A 25,508-nucleotide genomic window follows, 5' to 3' on the forward strand; every position below is an offset into this window, starting at 1 on the left:
CGAAAAAATAATCGGCCGATTAATTAAATAATAATAAAATAAAAAGTAATAATAATAAATTATCGGCCGATAATGAAAATAATCGTTAGTTGCAGCCCTAAAGATGATCTATTTATATAGCCCATAAAGGTTTTTTTTTATTTTTTTTGTCTTATTTCCCACTTGCAGTGGGCTTTCCAGCTACCTTTTCAACAGAGCTAAACTGAAAGCTTCTAAGTAAGTTTTTAAACAGTTTTATACTGGATTTTTATATCAGTATCTGTGCATCTTATCTTTTATAGTATTATCTATTACATGCAGTAATATGAAATTTGGTGTATACTGTCCCTTTTAAGGCTCTGACTAGGATCAGACCTGTGTTTAGATCTAATGCTCCTCCTTGGAGTCTAAATCTTGTTCTTAAGGTTTTGCAACAGGCTCCGTTTGAGCCTTTGCATGAAGTTGACATTTTAATTGTTGTCCTGGAAGGTTCTTTTTCTACTGGCTATTGCTTCTGGACGCATAGTATTTGAGATTGCTGCCTTTCAATGTGAGCCTTATTATCTGGTGTTCCATTCTGATAAGGCTGTCCTACGTACTAAGTTAGGTTTTCTTCCTAAGGTTGTGTCAGACCGCAACATCAATCAAGAGATTGGGGTTCCTTCAGGGCGTCCCAATCCTCCTCCTTCGAAGGAACGTTTGCTTCATAATTTGTACATGGTTCGCACCTTGAAGTTCTATCTTCAGGATACTAAGGATTTTACCAGAGCATATAGAAAACCAGCGAGCCTCCAGGCAATAGGTGCAAATCCTTTATTAATCTTCCATCAGGAATAATAGCAAACTAAAATGGCAAGACAAGCAGTGTGCTGTCAGCCTCTCATCTGACGCGTTTCGGCTGAAGTGCCTTAATCGTAAGGATTTTAGACAAACTTCTTCCTTGAGCGTAAGGGTCAGAAGGTCTCTTCAACTTCCTTATCTTTTTAGTTAAGGAGTGTTATCCGCATAGCTTTGGCTGAAGCAGTTTTCGAGAGAGGTTTTTCAGGCTGTGGTGCCCTCGGATTAGGGTCTGCCTCTCTCTTTTTGTTCCTCCCGTTATCATTCAGCATCCTCTAGAGCTTGGGTATAGTTTTCCCAACAGTAAGGAATGATGCTATGGACTCCTTTATACAGAAGGAAATGAAATTATCTGGTAAGCATAATTTATGTTTTCTATGTATTGTTTGTATATTAAAATCTTATCAGGTTGTAGAGAGAACAAGTTTAGTATTAATGTATCCTGTTCATACACATGTATGTCTACAACCCCCCCAATAAAAAAAATCCAAATTTAGACAGAGCTGCTTAAAATAATGGATCAAACTATGTTTAATATTTTTTAAATATGGCTGAGAATTTATATTGCAATTGTTTTAACTTGGCTGCATGTATTTTTATTTACATATATTTTACTGAAATTATATTATAAACTAGTTCAATACATATTAATGTGTGAAATAGTGATATCGCAAGGGATATCTAAAAGGGAGCGCACAATAGAAATGGAAGTGATGGCAATCGAAATATATTATCAACAATTGAAATAAAATAACATAAAATATGTCCCCAAATAGCTGTGGGTCAGAAAAAAAGAGGGTGGTATATTCAGCAAGCTCATCTTGCGTCCCACAGGGTGTGATGGATAAACTGTATAAAAACATAAAAAAGACAAGGGGCGCCTCATAGTGCAAATTGCTTGCAAATATTGTTTAAAACACTAATTGCAAGCAAGATGCACTATGAGGTGCCCCTTGTCTTTTTAATGTTTTCAATACATATTAAAAATAAATCGCTAAACACATTAAAAAGTATTAACACCAATCAGTGTTTTAGGGTTGTGAACTTTAATGGAGAATGGGGGCAATTTGTCCCTTTCAAATGCTTCTTAAACACTGTGCATATACTGCGTGACTACATAACGTAAAAACGGTTTCATCCTGCACTAATCTCAGGGATACAGAGAAGCTGACCTGATGCTTACATACAAGGCTTGTGCTTGAGTGATGTCAAGCTCTGAGCTCTATAGTTTACAATCTTCTATCTACACACCCAAGCACGAGTCATTTATAAATGTGTTGTCCACTGGTCCTTTGACAGCTGGCATCCTACATGGTATATTGGCAAGCTGGGTTTACTACTGACAGGTGATATAACTGCTATCTGGCTTTCTCAGCTTGAACCTTTCAGTTAGATGCTCAGCAGCTTCCTGCTTCGCGCCTTCCTTTTTACAGTTTCCCTGGCTGCTTGCTTTTCCTGATATCAGAAATTTAGTTGTATCTGCAAATTGTTGATCTGCTGAGCGCAGATGTTTCAAAACACTTTATGTAAAAGGCCAAGAGTTTCATAAGATGTGTTGGTTTTTAATGTTTACAATGTAAGAACAATTCCCCTGGCACCAATCTAGCAAACCCCTCACTCTGAAGCAATTTGTTAAAGGACCAGTAAACACAGTAGATTTGCATAATCGACAAATGCAAGATAACAAGACAATACAATAGCATTTACTCTGAATTTCAAATGAGTAGTAGATTTTTTTCAAAATTATGTCTATTTCCACTCCCCCTGTACCATGTGATAGCAATCAGCCAATCACAAATGCATATACGTATAGTCTGAATTCTTGCACATGATTTCATGATTCAGATAGGGCATGTCATTTTAAACAATTTTCCAATTTACTTTTATCACCAATTTTGCTTTGTTCTCTTGGTATTCTTAGTTGAAAGCTTAACCTAGGAGGTTCATATGCTAATTTCTTAGACCTTGAAGTCCACCTCTTTTCAGAATGCATTTAACAGTTTTTCACAACTAGAGGGTGCTAGTTCACGTATTTCTTATAGATAACACTGTGCTCATGCACGTGAAGTTATCTGGGAGCAGGCACTGATTGGCTAGACTGAGAGTCTGTCAAAAGAACTGAAATAAAGGGGCAGTTTGCAGAGGCTTAGATACAAAATAATCACAGAGGTAAAAAGTATATTAATATAACTGTGTTGGTTATGCAAAACTTGGGAATGGGTAATAAAGGGATTATCTATCTTTTTAAAACAATAAAAATTCTGGTGTAGACTGTCCCTTTAATTGAAGTAAATTGGAAAGTTGTTTAAAATTACATGCTGTATCTGAATCATTAAAGTTTAATTTGACCCGAGTGTCCCTTTAAAATCTTTTTAAAGGACCAGTCAACACTGTAGATTTGCATAATCAACAAATGCATGATAAGAAGAAAATGCAATAGCACTTAGTCTGAACTTCAAATGAGTAGTAGATTTTTGTTAAAGGGACAGTCTAGGCCAAAATAAACTTTCATGATTCAGATAGGGCATGTAATTTTAAACAATTTTCCAATTTACTTTTATCACCAATTTCTTTCATGTACTTAGCAAGAGTCCATGAGCTAGTGACGTATGGGATATACATTCCTACCAGGAGGGGCAAAGTTTCCCAAACCTCAAAATGCCTATAAATACACCCCTCACCACACCCACAATTCAGTTTTACAAACTTTGCCTCCGATGGAGGTGGTGAAGTAAGTTTGTGCTAGATTCTACGTTGATATGCGCTCCGCAGCAAGTTGGAGCCCGGTTTTCCTCTCAGCGTGCAGTGAATGTCAGAGGGATGTGAGGAGAGTATTGCCTATTTGAATGCAGTGATCTCCTTCTAAGGGGTCTATTTCATAGGTTCTCTGTTATCGGTCGTAGAGATTCATCTCTTACCTCCCTTTTCAGATCGACGATATACTCTTATATATACCATTACCTCTGCTGATTCTCGTTTCAGTACTGGTTTGGCTATCTGCTATATGTAGATGAGTGTCCTGGGGTAAGTAAGTCTTATTTTCTGTGACACTCCAAGCTATGGTTGGGCACTTTGTTTATAAAGTTCTAAATATATGTATTCAAACATTTATTTGCCTTGACTCAGAATGTTCAACTTTCCTTATTTTCAGACAGTCAGTTTCATATTTGGGATAATGCATTTAGATTTGACCATTTTTTCTTACCTTAAAATTTGACTTTTTCCCTGTGGGCTGTTAGGCTCGCGGGGGCTGAAAATGCTTCATTTTATTGCGTCATTCTTGGCGCGGACTTTTTTGGCGCAAAAATTCTATTTCCGTTTCCGGCGTCATACGTGTCGCCGGAAGTTGCGTCATTCTTTGACGTTATTTCGCGCCAAAAATGTCGGCGTTCCGGATGTGGCGTCATTTTTGGCGCCAAAAAGCATTTAGGCGCCAAATAATGTGGGCGTCTTATTTGGCGCGAAAAAATATGGGCGTCGCTTTTGTCTCCACATTATTTAAGTCTCATTTTTTATTGCTTCTGGTTGCTAGAAGCTTGTTCTTTGGCATTTTTTCCCATTCCTGAAACTGTCATTTAAGGAATTTGATCAATTTTGCTTTATATGTTGTTTCTCCAACATAGGTGTGTCCGGTCCACGGCGTCATCCTTACTTGTGGGATATTCTCTTCCCCAACAGGAAATGGCAAAGAGCCCAGCAAAGCTGGTCACATGATCCCTCCTAGGCTCCGCCTACCCCAGTCATTCTCTTTGCCGTTGTACAGGCAACATCTCCACGGAGATGGCTTAGAGTTTTTTAGTGTTTAACTGTAGTTTTTCATTATTCAATCAAGAGTTTGTTATTTTCAAATAGTGCTGGTACGTACTATTTACTCAGAAACAGAAAAGAGATGAAGAATTCTGTTTGTATGAGGAAAATGATTTTAGCAACCGTAACTAAAATCCATGGCTGTTCCACACAGGACTGTTGAGAGCATTAACTTCAGTTGGGGGAACAGTTTGCAGTCCTTTGCTGCTTGAGGTATGACACATTCTAACAAGACGATGTAATGCTGGAAGCTGTCATTTTCCCTATGGGATCCGGTAAGCCATGTTTATTACGATTGTAAATAAGGGCTTCACAAGGGCTTATTTAGACTGTAGACATTTTTTGGGCTAAATCGATTGATATTAACACTTATTTAGCCTTGAGGAATCATTTATTCTGGGTATTTTGATATAATTATATCGGCAGGCACTGTTTTAGACACCTTATTCTTTAGGGGCTTTCCCAAAGCATAGGCAGAGTCTCATTTTCGCGCCAGTGTTGCGCACTTGTTTTTGAGAGGCATGGCATGCAGTCGCATGTGAGAGGAGCTCTGATACTGATAAAAGACTTCTGAAGGCATCATTTGGTATCGTATTCCCCTTGGGTTTGGTTGGGTCTCAGCAAAGCAGATACCAGGGACTGTAAAGGGGTTAAAGCTTAAAACGGCTCCGGTTCCGTTATTTTAAGGGTTAAAGCTTCCAAAATTGGTGTGCAATATTTTCAAGGCTTTAAGACACTGTGGTGAAAGTTTGGTGAATTTTGAACAATTCCTTCATGTTTTTTCGCAATTGCAGTAATAAAGTGTGTTCAGTTTAAAATTTAAAGTGACAGTAACGGTTTTATTTCAAAACGTTTTTTGTACTTTCTTATCAAGTTTATGCCTGTTTAACATGTCTGAACTACCAGATAGACTGTGTTCTGAATGTGGGGAAGCCAGAATTCCTATTCATTTAAATAAATGTGATTTATGTGATAATGACAATGATGCCCAAGATGATTCCTCAAGTGAGGGGAGTAAGCATGGTACTGCATCATTCCCTCCTTCGTCTACACGAGTCTTGCCCACTCAGGAGGCCCCTAGTACATCTAGCGCGCCAATACTCCTTACTATGCAACAATTAACGGCTGTAATGGATAATTCTGTCAAAAACATTTTAGCCAAAATGAACCCTTGTCAGCGTAAGCGTGGATGCTCTGTTTTAGTTACTGAAGAGCATGACGACGCTGATATTAATATCTCTGAAGGGCCCCTAACCCAATCTGAGGGAGCCAGGGAGGTTTTGTCTGAGGGAGAAATTACTGATTTAGGGAACATTTCTCAGCAGGCTGAATCCGATGTGATTACTTTTAAATTTAAATTGGAACATCTCCGCATTTTGCTTAAGGAGGTATTATCCACTCTGGATGATTGTGAAAATTTGGTCATCCCAGAGAAACTATGTAAAATGGACAAGTTCCTAGAGGTGCCGGGGCTCCCAGAAGCTTTTCCTATACCCAAGCGGGTGGCGGACATTGTTAATAAAGAATGGGAAAGGCCCGGTATTCCTTTCGTCCCTCCCCCCATATTTAAAAAATTGTTTCCTATGGTCGACCCCAGAAAGGACTTATGGCAGTCAGTCCCCAAGGTCGAGGGAGCGGTTTCTACTTTAAACAAACGCACCACTATTCCCATAGAGGATAGTTGTGCTTTCAAAGATCCTATGGATAAAAAATTAGAAGGTTTGCTTAAAAAGATGTTTGTTCAGCAGGGTTACCTTCTACAACCCATTTCATGCATTGTCCCTGTCACTACAGCCGCATATTTCTGGTTTGATGAGCTGATTAAGGTGCTCGATAGTGACTCTCCTCCTTATGAGGAGATTATGGACAGAGTCAATGCTCTCAAATTGGCTAATGCTTTCACTCTAGACGCCTCTTTGCAATTGGCTAAGTTAGCGGCCAAGAATTCTGGGTTTGCTATTGTGGCGCGCAGAGCGCTTTGGTTGAAATCTTGGTCGGCTGATGCGTCTTCCAAGAACAAGCTACTAAACATTCCTTTCAAGGGGAAAACGCTGTTTGGTCCTGACTTGAAAGAGATTATCTCTGATATCACTGGGGGTAAGGGTCATGCCCTTCCTCAGGATCGGCCTTTCAAGGCAAAAAATAGACCTAATTTTCGCCCCTTTCGTAAAAACGGACCAGCCCAAGGTGCTACGTCCTCTAAGCAAGAGGGTAATACCTCTCAGGCCAAGCCAGCTTGGAGACCAATGCAAGGCTGGAACAAGGGAAAGCAGGCAAAGAAACCTGCCACTGCTACCAAGACAGCATGAAATATCGGCCCCCGATCCGGGACCGGATCTGGTGGGGGGCAGACTCTCTCTCTTCGCTCACGCTTGGGCAAGAGATGTTCTGGATCCTTGGGCGCTAGAAATAGTCTCCCAGGGTTATCTTCTGGAATTCAAGGGACTTCCCCCAAGGGGAAGGTTCCACAGGTCTCAGTTGTCTTCAGACCACATAAAAAGACAGGCGTTCTTACATTGTGTAGAAGACCTGCTAAAAATGGGAGTGATTCATCCTGTTCCATTGAGAGAACAAGGGATGGGGTTCTACTCCAATCTGTTCATAGTTCCCAAAAAAGAGGGAACATTCAGACCAATCCTAGATCTCAAGATCTTAAACAAATTTCTCAAGGTCCCATCTTTCAAGATGGAAACAATTCGAACTATCCTTCCTTCCATCCAGGAAGGTCAATTCATGACCACGGTGGATTTAAAGGATGCGTATCTACATATTCCTATCCACAAGGAACATCATCGGTTCCTAAGGTTTGCATTCCTGGACAAACATTACCAGTTCGTGGCGCTTCCTTTCGGATTAGCCACTGCTCCAAGGATTTTCACAAAGGTACTAGGGTCCCTTCTAGCTGTGCTAAGACCAAGGGGCATTGCAGTAGTACCTTACCTGGACGACATTCTGATTCAAGCGTCGTCCCTCCCTCGAGCAAAGGCTCACACGGACATCGTCCTGGCCTTTCTCAGATCGCACGGCTGGAAAGTGAACGTGGAAAAGAGTTCTCTATCCCCGTCAACAAGGGTTCCCTTCTTGGGAACAATTATAGACTCCTCAGAAATGAGGATTTTTCTAACAGAGGCCAGAAAGACAAAGCTTCTGGACTCTTGTCGAATACTTCATTCCGTTCCTCTTCCTTCCGTAGCTCAGTGCATGGAAGTGATCGGGTTGATGGTAGCGGCAATGGACATAGTTCCTTTTGCGCGCATTCATCTAAGACCATTACAACTGTGCATGCTCAGTCAGTGGAATGGGGACTATACAGACTTGTCTCCAAAGATACAAGTAAATCAGAGGACCAGAGACTCACTCCGTTGGTGGCTGTCCCTGGACAACCTGTCACGAGGGATGACATTCCACAGACCAGAGTGGGTCATTGTCACGACCGACGCCAGTCTGATGGGCTGGGGCGCGGTCTGGGGATCCCTGAAAGCTCAGGGTCTTTGGTCTCGGGAAGAATCTCTTCTACCGATAAATATTCTGGAACTGAGAGCGATATTCAATGCTCTCAAGGCTTGGCCTCAGCTAGCGAGGACCAAGTTCATACGGTTTCAATCAGACAACATGACGACTGTTGCGTACGTCAACCATCAGGGGGGAACAAGGAGTTCCCTAGCGATGGAAGAAGTGACCAAGATTATTCTATGGGCGGAGTCTCACTCCTGCCACCTGTCTGCTATCCACATCCCGGGAGTGGAAAATTGGGAAGCGGATTTTCTGAGTCGTCAGACATTGCATCCGGGGGAGTGGGAACTCCATCCGGAAATCTTTGCCCAAGTCACTCAACTTTGGGGCATTCCAGACATGGATCTGATGGCCTCTCGTCAGAACTTCAAAGTTCCTTGCTACGGGTCCAGATCCAGGGATCCCAAGGCGGCTCTAGTGGATGCGCTAGTAGCACCTTGGACCTTCAAACTAGCTTATGTGTTCCCGCCGTTTCCTCTCATCCCCAGGCTGGTAGCCAGGATCAATCAGGAGAGGGCGTCGGTGATCTTGATAGCTCCTGCGTGGCCACGCAGGACTTGGTATGCAGATCTGGTGAATATGTCATCGGCTCCACCTTGGAAGCTACCTTTGAGACGAGACCTTCTTGTTCAGGGTCCGTTCGAACATCCGAATCTGGTTTCACTCCAGCTGACTGCTTGGAGATTGAACGCTTGATTTTATCGAAGCGAGGTTTCTCAGATTCTGTTATCGATACTCTTGTTCAGGCCAGAAAGCCTGTAACTAGAAAGATTTACCACAAAATTTGGAAGAAATATATCTGTTGGTGTGAATCTAAAGGATTCCCTTGGGACAAGGTTAAGATTCCTAGGATTCTATCCTTCCTTCAAGAAGGATTGGAAAAAGGATTATCGGCAAGTTCCCTGAAGGGACAGATTTCTGCCTTGTCGGTGTTACTTCACAAAAAACTGGCAGCTGTGCCAGATGTTCAAGCCTTTGTTCAGGCTCTGGTTAGAATCAAGCCTGTTTACAAACCTTTGACTCCTCCTTGGAGTCTCAATCTAGTTCTTTCAGTTCTTCAGGGGGTTCCGTTTGAACCCTTACATTCCGTTGATATTAAGTTATTATCTTGGAAAGTTTTGTTTTTAGTTGCAATTTCTTCTGCTAGAAGAGTTTCAGAATTATCTGCTCTGCAGTGTTCTCCTCCTTATCTGGTGTTCCATGCAGATAAGGTGGTTTTACGTACTAAACCTGGTTTTCTTCCAAAAGTTGTTTCTAACAAAAACATTAACCAGGAGATTATCGTACCTTCTCTGTGTCCGAAACCAGTTTCAAAGAAGGAACGCTTGTTGCACAATTTGGATGTTGTTCGCGCTCTAAAATTCTATTTAGATGCTACAAAGGATTTTAGACAAACATCTTCCCTGTTTGTTGTTTATTCAGGTAAAAGGAGAGGTCAAAAAGCAACTTCTACCTCTCTCTCTTTTTGGATTAAAAGCATCATCAGATTGGCTTACGAGACTGCCGGACGGCAGCCTCCCGAAAGAATCACGGCTCATTCCACTAGGGCTGTGGCTTCCACATGGGCCTTCAAGAACGAGGCTTCTGTTGATCAGATATGTAGGGCAGCGACTTGGTCTTCACTGCACACTTTTACCAAATTTTACAAGTTTGATACTTTTGCTTCTTCTGAGGCTATTTTTGGGAGAAAGGTTTTGCAAGCCGTGGTGCCTTCCATTTAGGTGACCTGATTTGCTCCCTCCCTTCATCCGTGTCCTAAAGCTTTGGTATTGGTTCCCACAAGTAAGGATGACGCCGTGGACCGGACACACCTATGTTGGAGAAAACAGAATTTATGTTTACCTGATAAATTTCTTTCTCCAACGGTGTGTCCGGTCCACGGCCCGCCCTGGTTTTTTAATCAGGTCTGATAATTTATTTTCTTTAACTACAGTCACCACGGTACCATATGGTTTCTCCTATGCTATTATTCCTCCTTAACGTCGGTCGAATGACTGGGGTAGGCGGAGCCTAGGAGGGATCATGTGACCAGCTTTGCTGGGCTCTTTGCCATTTCCTGTTGGGGAAGAGAATATCCCACAAGTAAGGATGACGCCGTGGACCGGACACACCGTTGGAGAAAGAAATTTATCAGGTAAACATAAATTCTGTTTTTTTCTCTTACATATTGCAAGATGTCTCACGTTGCATCTGAGCCAGAAGATACTACAGGAAAATCGCTGTCAAGTGCTGAATCTACCAAAGCTAAGTGTATCTGCTGTAAACTTTTGGTAGCTATTTCTCCAGCTGTTGTTTGTATTGATTGTCATGACAAACTTGTTAAAGCAGATAATATTTCCTTTAGTAAAGTACCATTGCCTGTTGCAGTTCCCTCAACATCTAAGGTGCAGAATGTTCCTGATAATATAAGAGATTTTGTTTCTGAATCCATAAAGAAGGCTATGTCTGTTATTTCTCCTTCTAGTAACCGTAAAAAATCTTTTAAAACTTCTCTCCCTACAGATGAATTTTTAAATGAACATCATTCTGATTCTGATGACTCCTCTGGTTCAGAGGATTCTGTCTCTGAGGTTGATGCTGATAAATCTTCATATTTATTTAAAATGGAATTTATTCGTTCTTTACTTAAAGAAGTTCTAATTGCTTTAGAAATAGAGGATTCTAGTCCTCTTGATACTAATTCTAAACGTTTAGATAATGTATTTAAAGCTCCTGTGGTTATTCCAGAAGTTTTTCCTGTTCCTAATGCTATTTCTGCAGTAATTTCCAAAGAATGGGATAAATTGGGTAATTCATTTACTCCTTCTAAACGTTTTAAGCATTTATATCCTGTGCCGTCTGACAGATTAGAATTTTGGGACAAAATCCCTAAAGTTGATGGGGCTATTTCTACCCTTGCTAAACGTACTACTATTCCTACGTCAGATGGTACTTCGTTTAAGGATCCTCTAGATAGGAAAATTGAGTCCTTTCTAAGAAAAGCTTATCTGTGTTCAGGTAATCTTCTTAGACCTGCTATATCTTTGGCTGATGTTGCTGCAGCTTCAACTTTTTGGTTGGAAACTTTAGCGCAACAAGTAACACATCGTGATTCTCATGACATTATTATTCTTCTTCAGCATGCTAATAATTTTATCTGTGATGCCATTTTTGATATTATCAGAGTTGATGTCAGGTTTATGTCTCTAGCTATTTTAGCTAGAAGAGCTTTATGGCTTAAAACTTGGAATGCTGATATGGCTTCTAAATCAACTTTACTTTCTATTTCTTTCCAGGGTAACAAATTATTTGGTTCTCAGTTGGATTCCATCATTTCAACTGTTACTGGTGGGAAAGGAACTTTTTTACCACAGGATAAAAAAATCTAAAGGTAAAAGCAGAGCTAATAATCGTTTTCGTTCCTTTCGTTTCAACAAAGAACAAAAGCCTGATCCTTCATCCTCAGGAGCAGTTTCAGTTTGGAAACCATCTCCAGTCTGGAATAAATCCAAGCCAGCTAGAAAGGCAAAGCCTGCTTCTAAGTCCACATGAAGGTGCGGCCCTCATTCCAGCTCAGCTGGTAGGGGGCAGGTTACGTTTTTTCAAGGAAATTTGGATCAATTCTGTTCACAATCTTTGGATTCAGAACATTGTTTCAGAAGGGTACAGAATTGGTTTCAAGATAAGACCTCCTGCAAAGAGATTTTTTCTTTCCCGTGTCCCAGTAAATCCAGTAAAAGCTCAAGCATTTCTGAAATGTGTTTCAGATCTAGAGTTGACTGGAGTAATTATGCCAGTTCCAGTTCAGGAACAGGGGATGGGGTTTTATTCAAATCTCTTCATTGTACCAAAGAAGGAGAATTCCTTCAGACCAGTTCTGGATCTAAAAATATTGAATCGTTATGTAAGGATACCAACGTTCAAAATGGTAACTATAAGGACTATCTTGCCTTTTGTTCTGCAAGGGAATTATATGTCCACAATAGATTTACAGGATGCATATCTGCATATTCCGATTCATCCAGATCATTTTCAGTTCCTGAGATTCTCTTTTCTGGACAAGCATTACCAGTTTGTGGCTCTGCCGTTTGGCCTAGCTACAGCTCCAAGAATTTTTACAAAGGTTCTCGGTGCCCTTCTGTCTGTAATCAGAGAACAGGGTATTGTGGTATTTCCTTATTTGGACGATATCTTGGTACTTGCTCAGTCTTTACATTTAGCAGAATCTCATACGAATCGACTTGTGTTGTTTCTTCAAGATCATGGTTGGAGGATCAATTTACCAAAAAGTTCTTTGATTCCTCAGACAAGGGTAACCTTTCTGGGTTTCCAGATGGATTCAGTGTCCATGACTCTGTCTTTAACAGACAAGAGACGTCTAAAATTGATTGCAGCTTGTCGAAACCTTCAGTCACAATCATTCCCTTCGGTAGCCTTATGCATGGAAATTCTAGGTCTTATGACTGCTGCATCGGACGCGATCCCCTTTGCTCGTTTTCACATGCGACCTCTTCAGCTCTGTATGCTGAAGCAATGGTGCAAGGATTACACGAAGATTTCTCAAACAATATCTTTAAAACCGATTGTTCGGCACTCTCTAACATGGTGGACAGATCACCATCGTTTAATTCAGGGGGCTTCTTTTGTGCTTCCGACCTGGACTGTAATTTCAACAGATGCAAGTCTCTCGGGTTGGGGAGCTGTGTGGGGATCTCTGACGGCACAGGGAGTTTGGGAATCTCAGGAGGTGAGATTACCTATCAATATCTTGGAACTCCGTGCAATTTTCAGAGCTCTTCAGTTTTGGCCTCTTCTGAAGAGAGAATCGTTCATTTGTTTTCAGACAGACAATGTCACAACTGTGGCATACATCAATCATCAAGGAGGGACTCACAGTCCTCTGGCTATGAAAGAAGTATCTCGAATTTTGGTTTGGGCGGAATCCAGCTCCTGTCTAATCTCTGCGGTTCATATCCCAGGTGTAGACAATTGGGAAGCGGATTATCTAAGTCGCCAAACGTTGCATCCGGGCGAATGGTCTCTTCACCCAGAGGTATTTCTTCAGATTGTTCAAATGTGGGAACTTCCAGAAATAGATCTGATGGCGTCCCATCTAAACAAGAAACTTCCCAGGTATCTGTCCAGATCCCGGGATCCTCAGGCGGAGGCAGTGGATGCATTATCACTTCCTTGGAAGTATCATCCTGCCTATATCTTTCCGCCTCTAGTTCTTCTTCCAAGAATGATCTCCAAGATTCTGAAGGAATGCTCGTTTGTTCTGCTGGTAGCTCCAGCATGGCCTCACAGGTTTTGGTATGCGGATCTTGTCCGGATGGCCTCTTGCCAACCGTGGACTCTTCCGTTAAGACCAGACCTTCTGTCACAAGGTCCTTTTTTCCATCAGGATCTGAAATCCTTAAATTTAAAGGTATGGAGATTGAACGCTTGATTCTTGGTCAAAGAGGTTTCTCTGACTCCGTGATTAATACTATGTTACAGGCTCGTAAATCTGTATCTCGAGAGATATATTATAGAGTCTGGAAGACTTATATTTCTTGGTGTCTTTCTCATCATTTTTCTTGGCATTCTTTTAGAATACCGAGAATTTTACAGTTTCTTCAGGATGGTTTAGATAAGGGTTTGTCCGCAAGTTCTTTGAAAGGACAAATCTCCGCTCTTTCTGTTCTTTTTCACAGAAAGATTGCTATTCTTCCTGATATTCATTGTTTTGTACAAGCTTTGGTTCGTATAAAACCTGTCATTAAGTCAATTTCTCCTCCTTGGAGTTTGAATTTGGTTCTGGGAGCTCTTCAAGCTCCTCCGTTTGAACCTATGCATTCATTGGACATTAAATTACTTTCTTGGAAAGTTTTGTTCCTTTTGGCCATCTCTTCTGCTAGAAGAGTTTCTGAATTATCTGCTCTTTCTTGTGAGTCTCCTTTTCTGATTTTTCATCAGGATAAGGCGGTGTTGCGAACTTCTTTTGAATTTTTACCTAAAGTTGTGAATTCCAACAACATTAGTAGAGAAATTGTGGTTCCTTCATTATGTCCTAATCCTAAGAATTCTAAGGAGAAATCGTTGCATTCTTTGGATGTTGTTAGAGCTTTGAAATATTATGTTGAAGCTACGAAATCTTTCCGTAAGACTTCTAGTCTATTTGTTATCTTTTCCGGTTCTAGGAAAGGCCAGAAAGCTTCTGCCATTTCTTTGGCATCTTGGTTGAAATCTTTAATTCATCTTGCCTATGTTGAGTCGGGTAAAATTCCGCCTCAGAGAATTACAGCTCATTCTACTAGGTCAGTATCTACTTCCTGGGCGTTTAGGAATGAAGCTTCGGTTGACCAGATCTGCAAAGCAGCAACTTGGTCCTCTTTGCATACTTTTACTAAATTCTACCATTTTGATGTATTTTCTTCTTCTGAAGCAGTTTTTGGTAGAAAAGTACTTCAGGCAGCGGTTTCAGTTTGAATCTTCTGCTTATGTTTTTCGTTAAACTTTATTTTGGGTGTGGATTATTTTCAGCAGGAATTGGCTGTCTTTATTTTATCCCTCCCTCCCTAGTGACTCTTGTGTGGAAAGATCCACATCTTGGGTAGTCATTATCCCATACGTCACTAGCTCATGGACTCTTGCTAATTACATGAAAGAAAACATAATTTATGTAAGAACTTACCTGATAAATTCATTTCTTTCATATTAGCAAGAGTCCATGAGGCCCGCCCTTTTTTTGTGGTGGTTATGATTTTGTATAAAGCACAATTATTCCAATTCCTTATTTTATATGCTTTCGCACTTTTTTATCACCCCACTTCTTGGCTATTCGTTAAACTGAATTGTGGGTGTGGTGAGGGGTGTATTTATAGGCATTTTGAGGTTTGGGAAACTTTGCCCCTCCTGGTAGGAATGTATATCCCATACGTCACTAGCTCATGGACTCTTGCTAATATGAAAGAAATGAATTTATCAGGTAAGTTCTTACATAAATTATGTTTTTGCTTTTGTTCTCTTGGTATTCTTAGTTGAAAGCTTAACCTAGGAGGTTCATATGCTAATTTCTTAGACCTTGAAGCCCACCGCTTTCAGATTGCATTTTAACAGTTTTTCACCACTAGAGGGTGTTAGTTCACATATTTCATATAGATAACTTCTCGTGCACGAGCACAGTGTTATCTGGGAGCAGGCACTGATTGGCTAGACTGCAAGTCTGTCAAAAGAACTGAAAAAAGAGGCAGTTTGCAGAGGCTTAGATACAAGATAATCACAGAGGTTAAAAGTATATTATAAATGTGTTAGTTATGCAAAACTGGGAAATGTGTAATAAAGGGATTATCTATCTTTTAAAACAATAAAAATTCTGGTGTAGACTGTCCCTTTAAATAAATTGCAAAATTATATCTATTTCCACTCCCCCTGTATCATGTGACAGTCATCAGCCAATCACAAATGCAAATACGTATATGTTGTGAATTCTTGCACATGCTCAGTAGGAGTTGGTGACTCAAAAAGTGTAAATATAAAAAGACTGTGCACATTTTGTTAATGGAAGTCAATTGGAAAGTTGTTTAAAATTGCATGCTGTATCTGAATCATGTATCTTGAGTGTCCCTTTAAGTATCTGAGCTTGAATTGGTATCTCGGGAAGACATTTTGTCTCATTGCGTATCAGTTATGACTTGTTCTGATATCCATCAATATATTAAAGTGAATGTAAATTTTGATGCTCTCCATCCCTTTTAAAAATTCGATTAAAAACATGGACACTTTAATTCATCAAAATGTACATTTAACTTGTGAAAAAATTGGCTTTTAAACTTGACAGCCGCTCCAGCTTCTTCCGGTTGTCGCAATGCCATTTCTGATGTCAGAAATGATGGATCGGTCATCCTCCAATCTGCGGCCACAAACTTTCAAAATAGGTGGGGATACCACATGCTAAATCAACTATTTCAAATGCCAATATAAGGGTAAAGGAGCTACTTGTAATCCATGTAATACACTCCAGCAGGTAAAGTGGATCATTGGGAACAAATTAAAGGGGAGAACATTTTTGAGTAAACTGTCCCTTTAAACGATCGGCACCAGCGCTGTCCGATACAGAGAGGGCCACAGAGTGTTATAGGCCCTTGTGTTATATAGGCTTGTTATAGGTGTGGCCTCCTTAACCTGTTTGGGCCCCTTTGGGTCTCAGTGAACTGGGCTCTCCTTTGGTGATGTTCTTTGTATTAGGGGACCTTTTGGTCTCCTCGGTTCTCCTTTGCCTTGTGCCCTTGGGGGCTTTGGCTGGTGTCCCCTTCATTTGTGGGGAGTGAGTGGTGGAGGACCGTCTATTGGGCAACGGTGTCTCCTGGAGGACTGTTGGCTGAGTCAAGTCCGTTTTGCGGTCTCTAGTTTGGCTTCTGGACTAACTACTAGTCAGTGTCCTTGGGGTTTTTCCATCAAATTTTCTCAGCTTCGGTTGAAGCAGGTATTTTTTTTTTCTATTGGGTAGAGGTTCAGGCCTGGTGCCCTCAGTATGGGTCACCTATTGTACCCTCCCGTCTTGGCATTCAGTGTCCTCTATAGCTTGGGTATTGTTTTCCTAAAAGTAATGAATGCAGCTGTGGACTCTTTCCATTTAAGAAGAAAAACATAAATTATCCTTACCTGATAATTTCCTTTTCTTCTGATGGAAAGAGTCCACAGCTCCCCACCCATAATTTTATGTGGGGCGTCCTTATATTCTTCTGGCACCTTTCACCCTGATATTTATTCTACTGTTCCTTGTTCCTCAGCAAAATAACTGGGGGATGATTGAAGTGGGAGGAGTATTTAAGCCTTTGGCTGGGGTGTCTTTGCCTCCTCCTGGTGGCCAGGTTCTTATTTCCCAAAAGTAATGAAGGCAGCTGTGGACTCTTTCCATCAGAAGAAAAGGAAATTATCAGGTAAGCATAATTTTTTGGTAAGCATAATGTTTTTTTTTTTTTTAACAGATATGTAGATAGGTAGCGTGAACATGTCTGGAGTGCTGAATTACAGGAAATAGTACTGCCATCTAATGTTGTTGGTAAACTATAACATTCTTGCAAAACTGCTGTCATATAGTTTTTGCAGACACATGCAACCTTCTCAACTTACCTTCCTGCTTTCCAGCAAAGGATAACAAGAAAATGTAATAATAGAAGTAAATTAGAAAGTTGTTAAAAAAATAATTTTCTATCTGAATCATGAAAGAAATATTTGGGTTTATGTCCCTTTAAACTTTCCCACACCTTTCAGGTGTCCTGCATGCTTATAGGAGAAGCTTTTATTTCAGTAGCCTTCTATGTATGTTAAAATTTTGTAAAAATATTCCCAGCTGTCTGGCAATAAATAACTTGGTTAAGTAAAATATTAATTTCAATCTGTTTGGAATCCCTTTTTAACTGGAAATTTTAGGAAATTAACAAATGAGATGACACAAGGTGATTTTGTAGTAGGAGGTGTATCTACTGTGAAGTGCCTGATCTGTAGTGATAGAGATAACAACCTTTATTACAGAGAGAGGACTCCAATGTGCAGATTTACACCAGTGATTTGCAACCTTTTTTTTTGCTGTGGCACACTTTTTTACATAAAAAAATCCTGTGGCACACCACCATCCCAAAATTTTACAAAATCACACATTGTAGCCTAATACAGGGTATATACAGTGTGTGTGTGTGTGTATGTATGTATGTATGTATGTATGTATGTGTATATATATATATATGTATGTATATGTATGTATATGTATATGTGTGTATATGTGTGTGTATATATATATATATATATATATATATATATATATATATATATATATATATATAAAGGGCCTATGATTACCCAAAAACTGAACTCGCCCATCGGGCGAGTAACTGCCAAAAATTACCAGCCCGCAGGAAAATGTACTCGCCCGTGCGCATTCTGCATATGTGTACATTATACATTAAAAAGGACAAAAGACACCTTGTTGTTATAATCTCACAAACCTGTATTCTTTATTTTTGTATACATTCCTGACATTGGTCCAATTATACAGTCATTGAACTATGGAATAGTGCGAAATTAGACTTTCTCCAACATACGTGTGTCCGGTCCACGGCGTCATCCTTACTTGTGGGATATTCTCTTCCCCAACAGGAAATGGCAAAGAGCCCAGCAAAGCTGGTCACATGATCCCTCCTAGGCTCCGCCTTCCCCAGTCATTCTCTTTGCCGTTGTACAGGCAACATCTCCACGGAGATGGCTTAGAGTTTTTTGGTGTTTAAAAGGAGAGGTCAAAAAGGTAGTTCGTGCTTTAAAATTCTATTTAGATGCTACAAAGGATTTTAGACAAACATCTTCCTTGTTTGTTGTTTATTCTGGTAAAAGGAGAGGTCAAAAAGCAACTACCTCTCTCTCCTTTTGGCTTAAAAGCATCATCAGATTGGCTTACGAGACTGCCGGACGGCAGCCTCCTGAAAGAATCACAGCTCATTCCACTAGGGCTGCGGCTTCCACATGGGCCTTCAAGAACGAGGCTTCTGTTGATCAGATATGTAAGGCAGCGACTTGGTCTTCACTGCACACTTTTACTAAATTTTACAAATTTGATACTTTTGCTTCTTCTGAGGCTATTTTTGGGAGAAAGGTTTTGCAAGCCGTGGTGCCTTCCATCTAGGTGACCTGATTTGCTCCCTCCCTTCATCCGTGTCCTAAAGCTTTGGTATTGGTTCCCACAAGTAAGGATGACGCCGTGGACCGGACACACCTATGTTGGAGAAAACAGAATTTATGTTTACCTGATAAATTACTTTCTCCAACGGTGTGTCCGGTCCACGGCCCGCCCTGGTTTTTTTAATCAGGTCTGATAATTTATTTTCTTTAACTACAGTCACCACGGTATCATATGATTTCTCCTATGCAAATATTCCTCCTTTACGTCGGTCGAATGACTGGGGAAGGCGGAGCCTAGGAGGGATCATGTGACCAGCTTTGCTGGGCTCTTTGCCATTTCCTGTTGGGGAAGAGAATATCCCACAAGTAAGGATGACGCCGTGGACCGGACACACCGTTGGAGAAAGTAATTTATCAGGTAAACATAAATTCTGTTTTTAGTGAACTAGTATTGATATATTTTAAGCAAATTTGAAAATAAAATTAGTAACTGAGCCTCAGCCATTGTATTGAAGTCAATACAGAAAGTAACTGATCTATGCTGCACATGAAACATTGTTGAAACTGTTAACAGATGTCAATCTGAGTCAGAGTGCTCTGGGAAGTTCAACTCACAATCATAAACCTCATTAAGTCTTGACACCTCAAACTCTTCTGCTTGCTCCTCATCATTTTCAAGATGATCAAAAGGGATTGGAACCTCTGCAACCTCAGCAATTACTAAATTTGATGTTTCATTTGTAGACCTTTTGTATGTGACATTTCTCTTTCTTGGTCCTGCTGTTGCCCAATGCCTTACTGCATCACTTGGATCAAATTGATCTACTGGTGCAGAATGAAGGTTTACAATCATTAAATCTGACAATGTTGAAGTTATGAGGGAGGAGCGCCAGTCACTTTTGATCATCTTCATTTTGGAAAAGCCTCTTTCACATTCTGATGTGCTGACTGGCAAGGTTAGGATCAAGTCCATCAAACTCAGAAGATGGCCACATTTATCTCCGAATTCTCTGTTGAGTTCAGGCCAGGTGACCGTTTTCAGCTTCTTCTCCCAGTCATTCTTGTTATACAAACTAGTCTTAAGAACTGTCCATTCATTCACTATTTCCCTACAACTAACACCCTGTGCCTCTAGTACTGGTTGAAACTGACTGGTCAGAGTTACAATGTCTTCATTGCCAAAGTCTGGAAGAAAGAAAACAAGAAATTCCTTGCAAACATGTTTGATGCATATTTTTTTTGCTCTACTAAAATAAACTATACTAATTAGGACATATTAAACAAAATAAATGTATATTTCATATTAAACAAAATATATGTAATTCATATATTTTTGTTTAATATGTCCTAATAATATTTTACATGATTAGAGAACATCTCTAATTACATTTTAAATGTAGAAATACCTTCTGAGTTTTCTTTGTCAGGCCATGTTTTGAAGGATGTCACCGATGTTGCCTGAAGAACTCCTTCTTCAATGTCTTCAAAGCGATCTTCAAAGCTGGACTGTATTGCTTCCAGAAACTTCTTTTTTGAACTCTTGAAGGCATCATTCTTTCCTTTCAACTCAACTCCTTCAAACCTTGCTGTGCCTTCTTCATCATACTGAATAGAATGAAGAAGTGACCCAGGTACAGGCCTGGAACATATATGAACATAAGAACAAAACCTCTTATAGAACAAAACAACAACAAAACAAAAAAGTACATACCTCTCTTTCAGAGCGATCAGTATTTTTTTTGTCACTTCCAAACTGTTGTGGACATCTGCAACACTTGCATTTCGGTTCTGAAGAGTGTTGGACAAGTTGCATAGCTGTAAAAGCACATCATACATGAAACAAGCATACTGGACCATTGACAGACTTGTAGCAGCTCTGTAAAAGCATCTAGCCTTTGCTTGCTGTTCTCCTCTCACACCTTTTGCATCAGGAGATTGGACCTAGAAATAAAGTAGTATACAATACATAATTCCCCATTGCTCATTTTTTATTCTTTCTTTCTCTCTTTCTCTCTCTCTCTCTCTCTCTCTCTGTCTCTCTCTCTCTCTCTCTCTCTCTGGGATTTGGTTTCTCAATTTTGAGAGACAGAGAGAGGGAGGGAGAGCTAGAGAAAGGCAGAGAGAGTGAATGACAGCAGCACAGGAGAGATAAAAGGAATAAGAGGTAGGGGGAAAGGGACAGATAGTGAGGAACAGGAGTGGGGAGGGTGAAATGGAGGGAGAGAAAAGGGGGCTTGAGAGACATGGGGAGAAAGCAAGGGAAGGCTGGAGAGATAGAGATAGCAGAGGGAAGGGGCAGAGGTCTACATACCTGATCAAGATGTTGTATAATTGCTTTGTAACCTTTGAGGAAATGGTCAAGTGCACGCCAGAAGTGGCCTACCCATCGTGTCCCATCTGCTCGTGTAGGCAATAGTGGCCTCATTTTCAAAGAAGCATAGCTGTTCTTAAGATTTGCACGGTTGAGTGCTGACTTGTGATAAAATAAATATAACCCTAGAAGTAGATCCTTTAACTTCTGATGACTCTCATTATTGGCTGCTGTGTCCCTGACACTGAGCTCCAAGCGGTGACTCATGCAGTGAATTGCAACAACATGCTTTCTCTGTCCTTTTAGCTTCTGCACAACTCCTCCATTTTTTCCCAGCATCACTGCTGCTCCATCAGTGCCTATTGCAACTAGTTTCTCCTTCCACGACTGGTCAAGGTGTTGTGTAACTGCTGCGTTTACTGCCTGAGAAATGGTTTCAGCATCAGCCTTTTCAACTGACTGCAAAGCCACAAATCTTGTGTGTACCTTGCCTTCTATTGCAAATCTAGCATAAATAATTTCTTCCTCCACCACTGCACTATCAACTGAACCATCACACAAGACTGCAACAAACTTGGCAGCTGCATATTTTCTTTTTGTATGTTTTCTTTCTTCCTGTGCAATAAAGTGTACAAATGACCGTGCTGATATGGCATTAAGATAGGTATCTCCCACATCCAGACCCTTCATTTTGTCAAGTCTGTAGAAACAAAATAGTCAAGAGATAAAAATTAGCATTTGGGATATAAAAAAGTAATATAAACCAAGCACACAGTTATAGGGAAAAGTCAAACAAATAAAAACATACACTTTACTTACTTGCACAAATCTGGAAAGTCAGAGAAAGGCCTCGATTTAATGGCAAGGAGATGAGCGTTGCGAAACAGTAGTTTTAGTTTCTCTGTCTGTGCCTTTGTCATGGTAGCGATTGCCTGTCCAGCAGGTGTTTCAGTCTGCTTTAATTTTCGGTTTGACTCACACTGGACACTCCACAGATGACCTGATGAAAGCTCATGTGATCGAATACCTTCAAGTTTCATTGTGCTGGTACCTTCCACAAATGCATTCCGTTTGTTTGAAAATGCCTGGCATACACTACATAGCATAATCTGTTTTGAGCTGTTGTACACAAGCCACTCTCTCTTTTCCCCCTTATCATTAATCATCCAGCTGTCTTTGAATTGTCTCTCTCTCTTTTCCTTTTCATATTGTCTGGCCCTTTCTCTCTTTTCTGCATCATCTACCTTCTTCTTCTTTGATGGTTCACTGACATTATTAAGATAGCGCCACATCATATAGCCATCACTTTGAAATGGAACAGGATTTATCAGTACCTGAGCTGCAGTGTCTGCTACTGGTATTCTGCTCCCAAAAAAATAGTGCGTATGCTGTGACATTGCTAAGGTAACTTCCAGAAGCATGGTCGGTATGTCAGTAAAATATACAGTAATGCAAACCTGAGCAGCACTTTCTTTCATTATTTCCGCTGCTATTGTAGTCCATACAAAATCGTGCATCAGCTGCAACATCGCTAACAAGGTGCCCCACAAAACATAAAGTGTCTGCCGTTAACGAGGAGCTTTGCTGTGACATCAATGTATCATCCGGAACACAAGCTTGTATCAATACTCCCAAATAAAAGTGCGTATGCTCCCTAAAAACACTGTACGCCCTGATGTGACATCACTAACAACGGACAAGCAAGCTAGATGGAAATAAATGCGCTGCGCAAGATAGATGGAATTAATGCGCTGCGCTAGTATTGCTAGTAGTAGTGTTAAGGCGCTGCAAAAATAGTGCGGGAAATAGTGCGGCTGCAGTATGAATAAAAAAGAACACATTTTGCCCCCCAAAAAATAGTGCAAAGCTGCCAATGGTGAGATCGCCAGCCGGGCTGGTAAACTGTAAATTTTACTTGCCCGCAGGAATTTTTACTCGCCATTGGTGACCGGACCGGTCTATTCATATGCGCTGTATATATATATATAAAATTTATACACACACAATGTACTGTGCTGACATGCCATGCCTCCTACAAACTATACATGACAATGATTGTCTGTGAATGAATGTCATGGTTGTAAATGATGCCTGATGAGCCTGTCACATACCTCCCAATATTTTAAAATTTGAAAGAGGGACACCCCCGCACTGTTGTCAGTCTGCCGTGGCACACCTGTGGATCTCTCACGGCACACTGGTTGAAAAGCACTGATCTACACTATCTTTTCTCTTGTTAAGTGTGTTCAGTCCACGGGTCATCCATTACTTATGGGATATATTCTCCTTCCCAACAGGAAGTTGCAAGAGGATCACCCAAGCAGAGCTGCTATATAGCTCCTCCCCTCACATGTCATATCCAGTCATTCTCTTGCAACCCTCAACAAAGGAGGTCGCGAGAGGAGTTACAAGTTTTTTACTTAATTAATCTTCAATCAAAAGTTTGTTATTTTAAATGGCACCGGAGTGTGCTGTTTTTTCTCTCAGGCAGTATTTAGAAGAAGAATCTGCCTGCGTTTTCTATGATCTTAGCAGACGTAACTAAGATCCACTGGCTGTTCTCGCACATTCTGAGGAGTGGGGTAACTTCAGAAAAGGGAATAGCATGCGGGGTCCCCTGCAATTGAGGTATGTGCAGTACAATATTTTCTAGGAATGGAATTGACTAAGAAAACACTGCCGATACCCATATGATGTAAGTACAGCCTAAAATGCAGTAGTAGCGACTGGTATCAGGCTGGTAAACGTATGCACAGTGGAGTTATTTTCTAGGGAATAGAATTTGACTGAAAAAATACTGTTAATACCGACATGAGTTAATACCGTATGAGCCTTAACTGCAGTAGAAGCGACTGGTAGCAGGCTTAGTGATAACTTTACACAACATCTGAAATGTTGTTTTTAAAACGTTTATTGGCATGTTAATCGTTTTGTGAGGTACTTTGGTGATATGTTTTTCGGGGCATGATTTTTTCCACATGGCTAACGTATATTTCTGCATAGAAACCGTTATAGCAGGTCTCCCACTGATGTTATATGAGTGGGAGGGGCTTTTCGTTAGCGCCTTGTTGCGCAGTTAAAATTCAATCATAGTCTTCCTGTTTCTTCCTCCTTGATCCAGGATGTCTCCAGAGAGCTCAGGGGTCTTCAAAATTTATTTTTGAGGGAGGTAATCAGTCACAGCAGACCTGTGACAGTGTGTTTGACTGTGATAAAAACGTTAACTGTTAAATTGTTTATCCGTTTTTTGGGTATTAAGGGGTTAATCATCCTTTTGCTAGTGGGTGCAATCCTCTGCTAATTTCATACATTTAGTATAAAGATTTGGTTGCTATAACTGGATTAGTTCATTATTTCAACTGTAAATGTCTTTTTGTGTTTTTAAAAGCGCAGCAGCGTTTTTTTTTTTTACATTGCTTAAAAATTTCCTGAGGTAATTTCAAAGCTTGCTAGCCTCATTGCTAGTCTGTTTAAACATGTCTGATACAGATGAATCTGTTTGTTCATTATGTTTAAAAGCCAATGTGGAGCCCAATAGAAATATGTGTACCAATTGTATTGATATTACTTTAAATAAAGGTCAGTCTTTACCGGTAAAGAAATTATCACCAGACATCGAGGGGGAAGTTATGCCGCCTAACTCTCCTCACGTGTCAGTACCTGCGCCTCCCGCTCAGGAGGTGAGTGATGTTGTGGCGCCAAGTACATCAAGGCCCTTACAAATCACTTTGCAAGATATGGCTAATGTTATGAAAGAAGTATTATCTAATTTGCCTGAATTAAGAGGCAAGCGCGATAGCTCTGGGTTAAGGACCGAGCACGCTGATGACACGAGAGCCATGTCTGATACTGCGTCACAATTTGCAGAACATGAGGACGGAGAGCTTCATTCTGTGGGTGACGGATCTGATCCAGGGAGACCGGATTCAGAAATTTCAAATTTTAAATTTAAGCTTGAGAACCTCCGTGTATTACTAGGGGAGATGTTAGCGGCTCTGAATGATTGTGACACGGTTGCAATCCCAGAGAAGTTATGTAGGCTGGATAAATACTATGCGGTGCCGGTGTGTACTGACGTTTTTCCTATACCTAAAAGGCTTACAGAGATTATTAACAAGGAGTGGGATAGACCCGGTGTGCCCTTTTCCCCTCCTCCGATATTTAGGAAAATGTTCCCAATAGACGTTACCACACAAGACTTATGGCAGACGGTCCCTAGGGTGGAGGGAGCAGTTTCTACTTTAGCGAAGCGCACCACTATCCCGGTGGAGGATAGCTGTACTTTCTCAGATCCAATGGATAAAAAATTAGAAGGTTACCTTAAGAAAATGTTTGTTCAACAAGGTTTTATATTACAGCCCCTTGCATGCATTGCACCCGTCACTGCTGCGGCGGCTTTCTGGTTTGAGTCTCTGGAAGAGGCTAT

General features: G+C 40.6%; 2 protein-coding genes across 2 annotated transcripts in view; one reads left to right on the plus strand and one right to left on the minus strand.

Annotated features, from left to right (window-relative positions):
* ST3GAL6 (ST3 beta-galactoside alpha-2,3-sialyltransferase 6) overlaps window positions 1-25,508 on the plus strand; it is a gene marked incomplete in the record, with an annotated part of 540,680 nt that overhangs the window by 59,362 nt on the left and 455,810 nt on the right.
* Window positions 19,228-22,122, minus strand: LOC128652267 (zinc finger protein 862-like). The gene is made up of 6 exons (XM_053705205.1): window positions 21,902-22,122; window positions 21,723-21,782; window positions 21,083-21,620; window positions 20,483-20,712; window positions 20,178-20,410; window positions 19,228-19,956 (listed from the first exon to the last, which is right to left on the minus strand). The coding sequence occupies exons 1-6, from the start codon at window positions 22,120-22,122 to the stop codon at window positions 19,349-19,351; spliced, it is 1,890 nt and encodes a 629-aa protein (XP_053561180.1). The 3' UTR covers window positions 19,228-19,348.

The sequence above is a fragment of the Bombina bombina genome, chromosome 3, assembly GCF_027579735.1.
Source record: "Bombina bombina isolate aBomBom1 chromosome 3, aBomBom1.pri, whole genome shotgun sequence".
NCBI classification, from domain to species: Eukaryota; Metazoa; Chordata; class Amphibia; order Anura; family Bombinatoridae; genus Bombina; species Bombina bombina.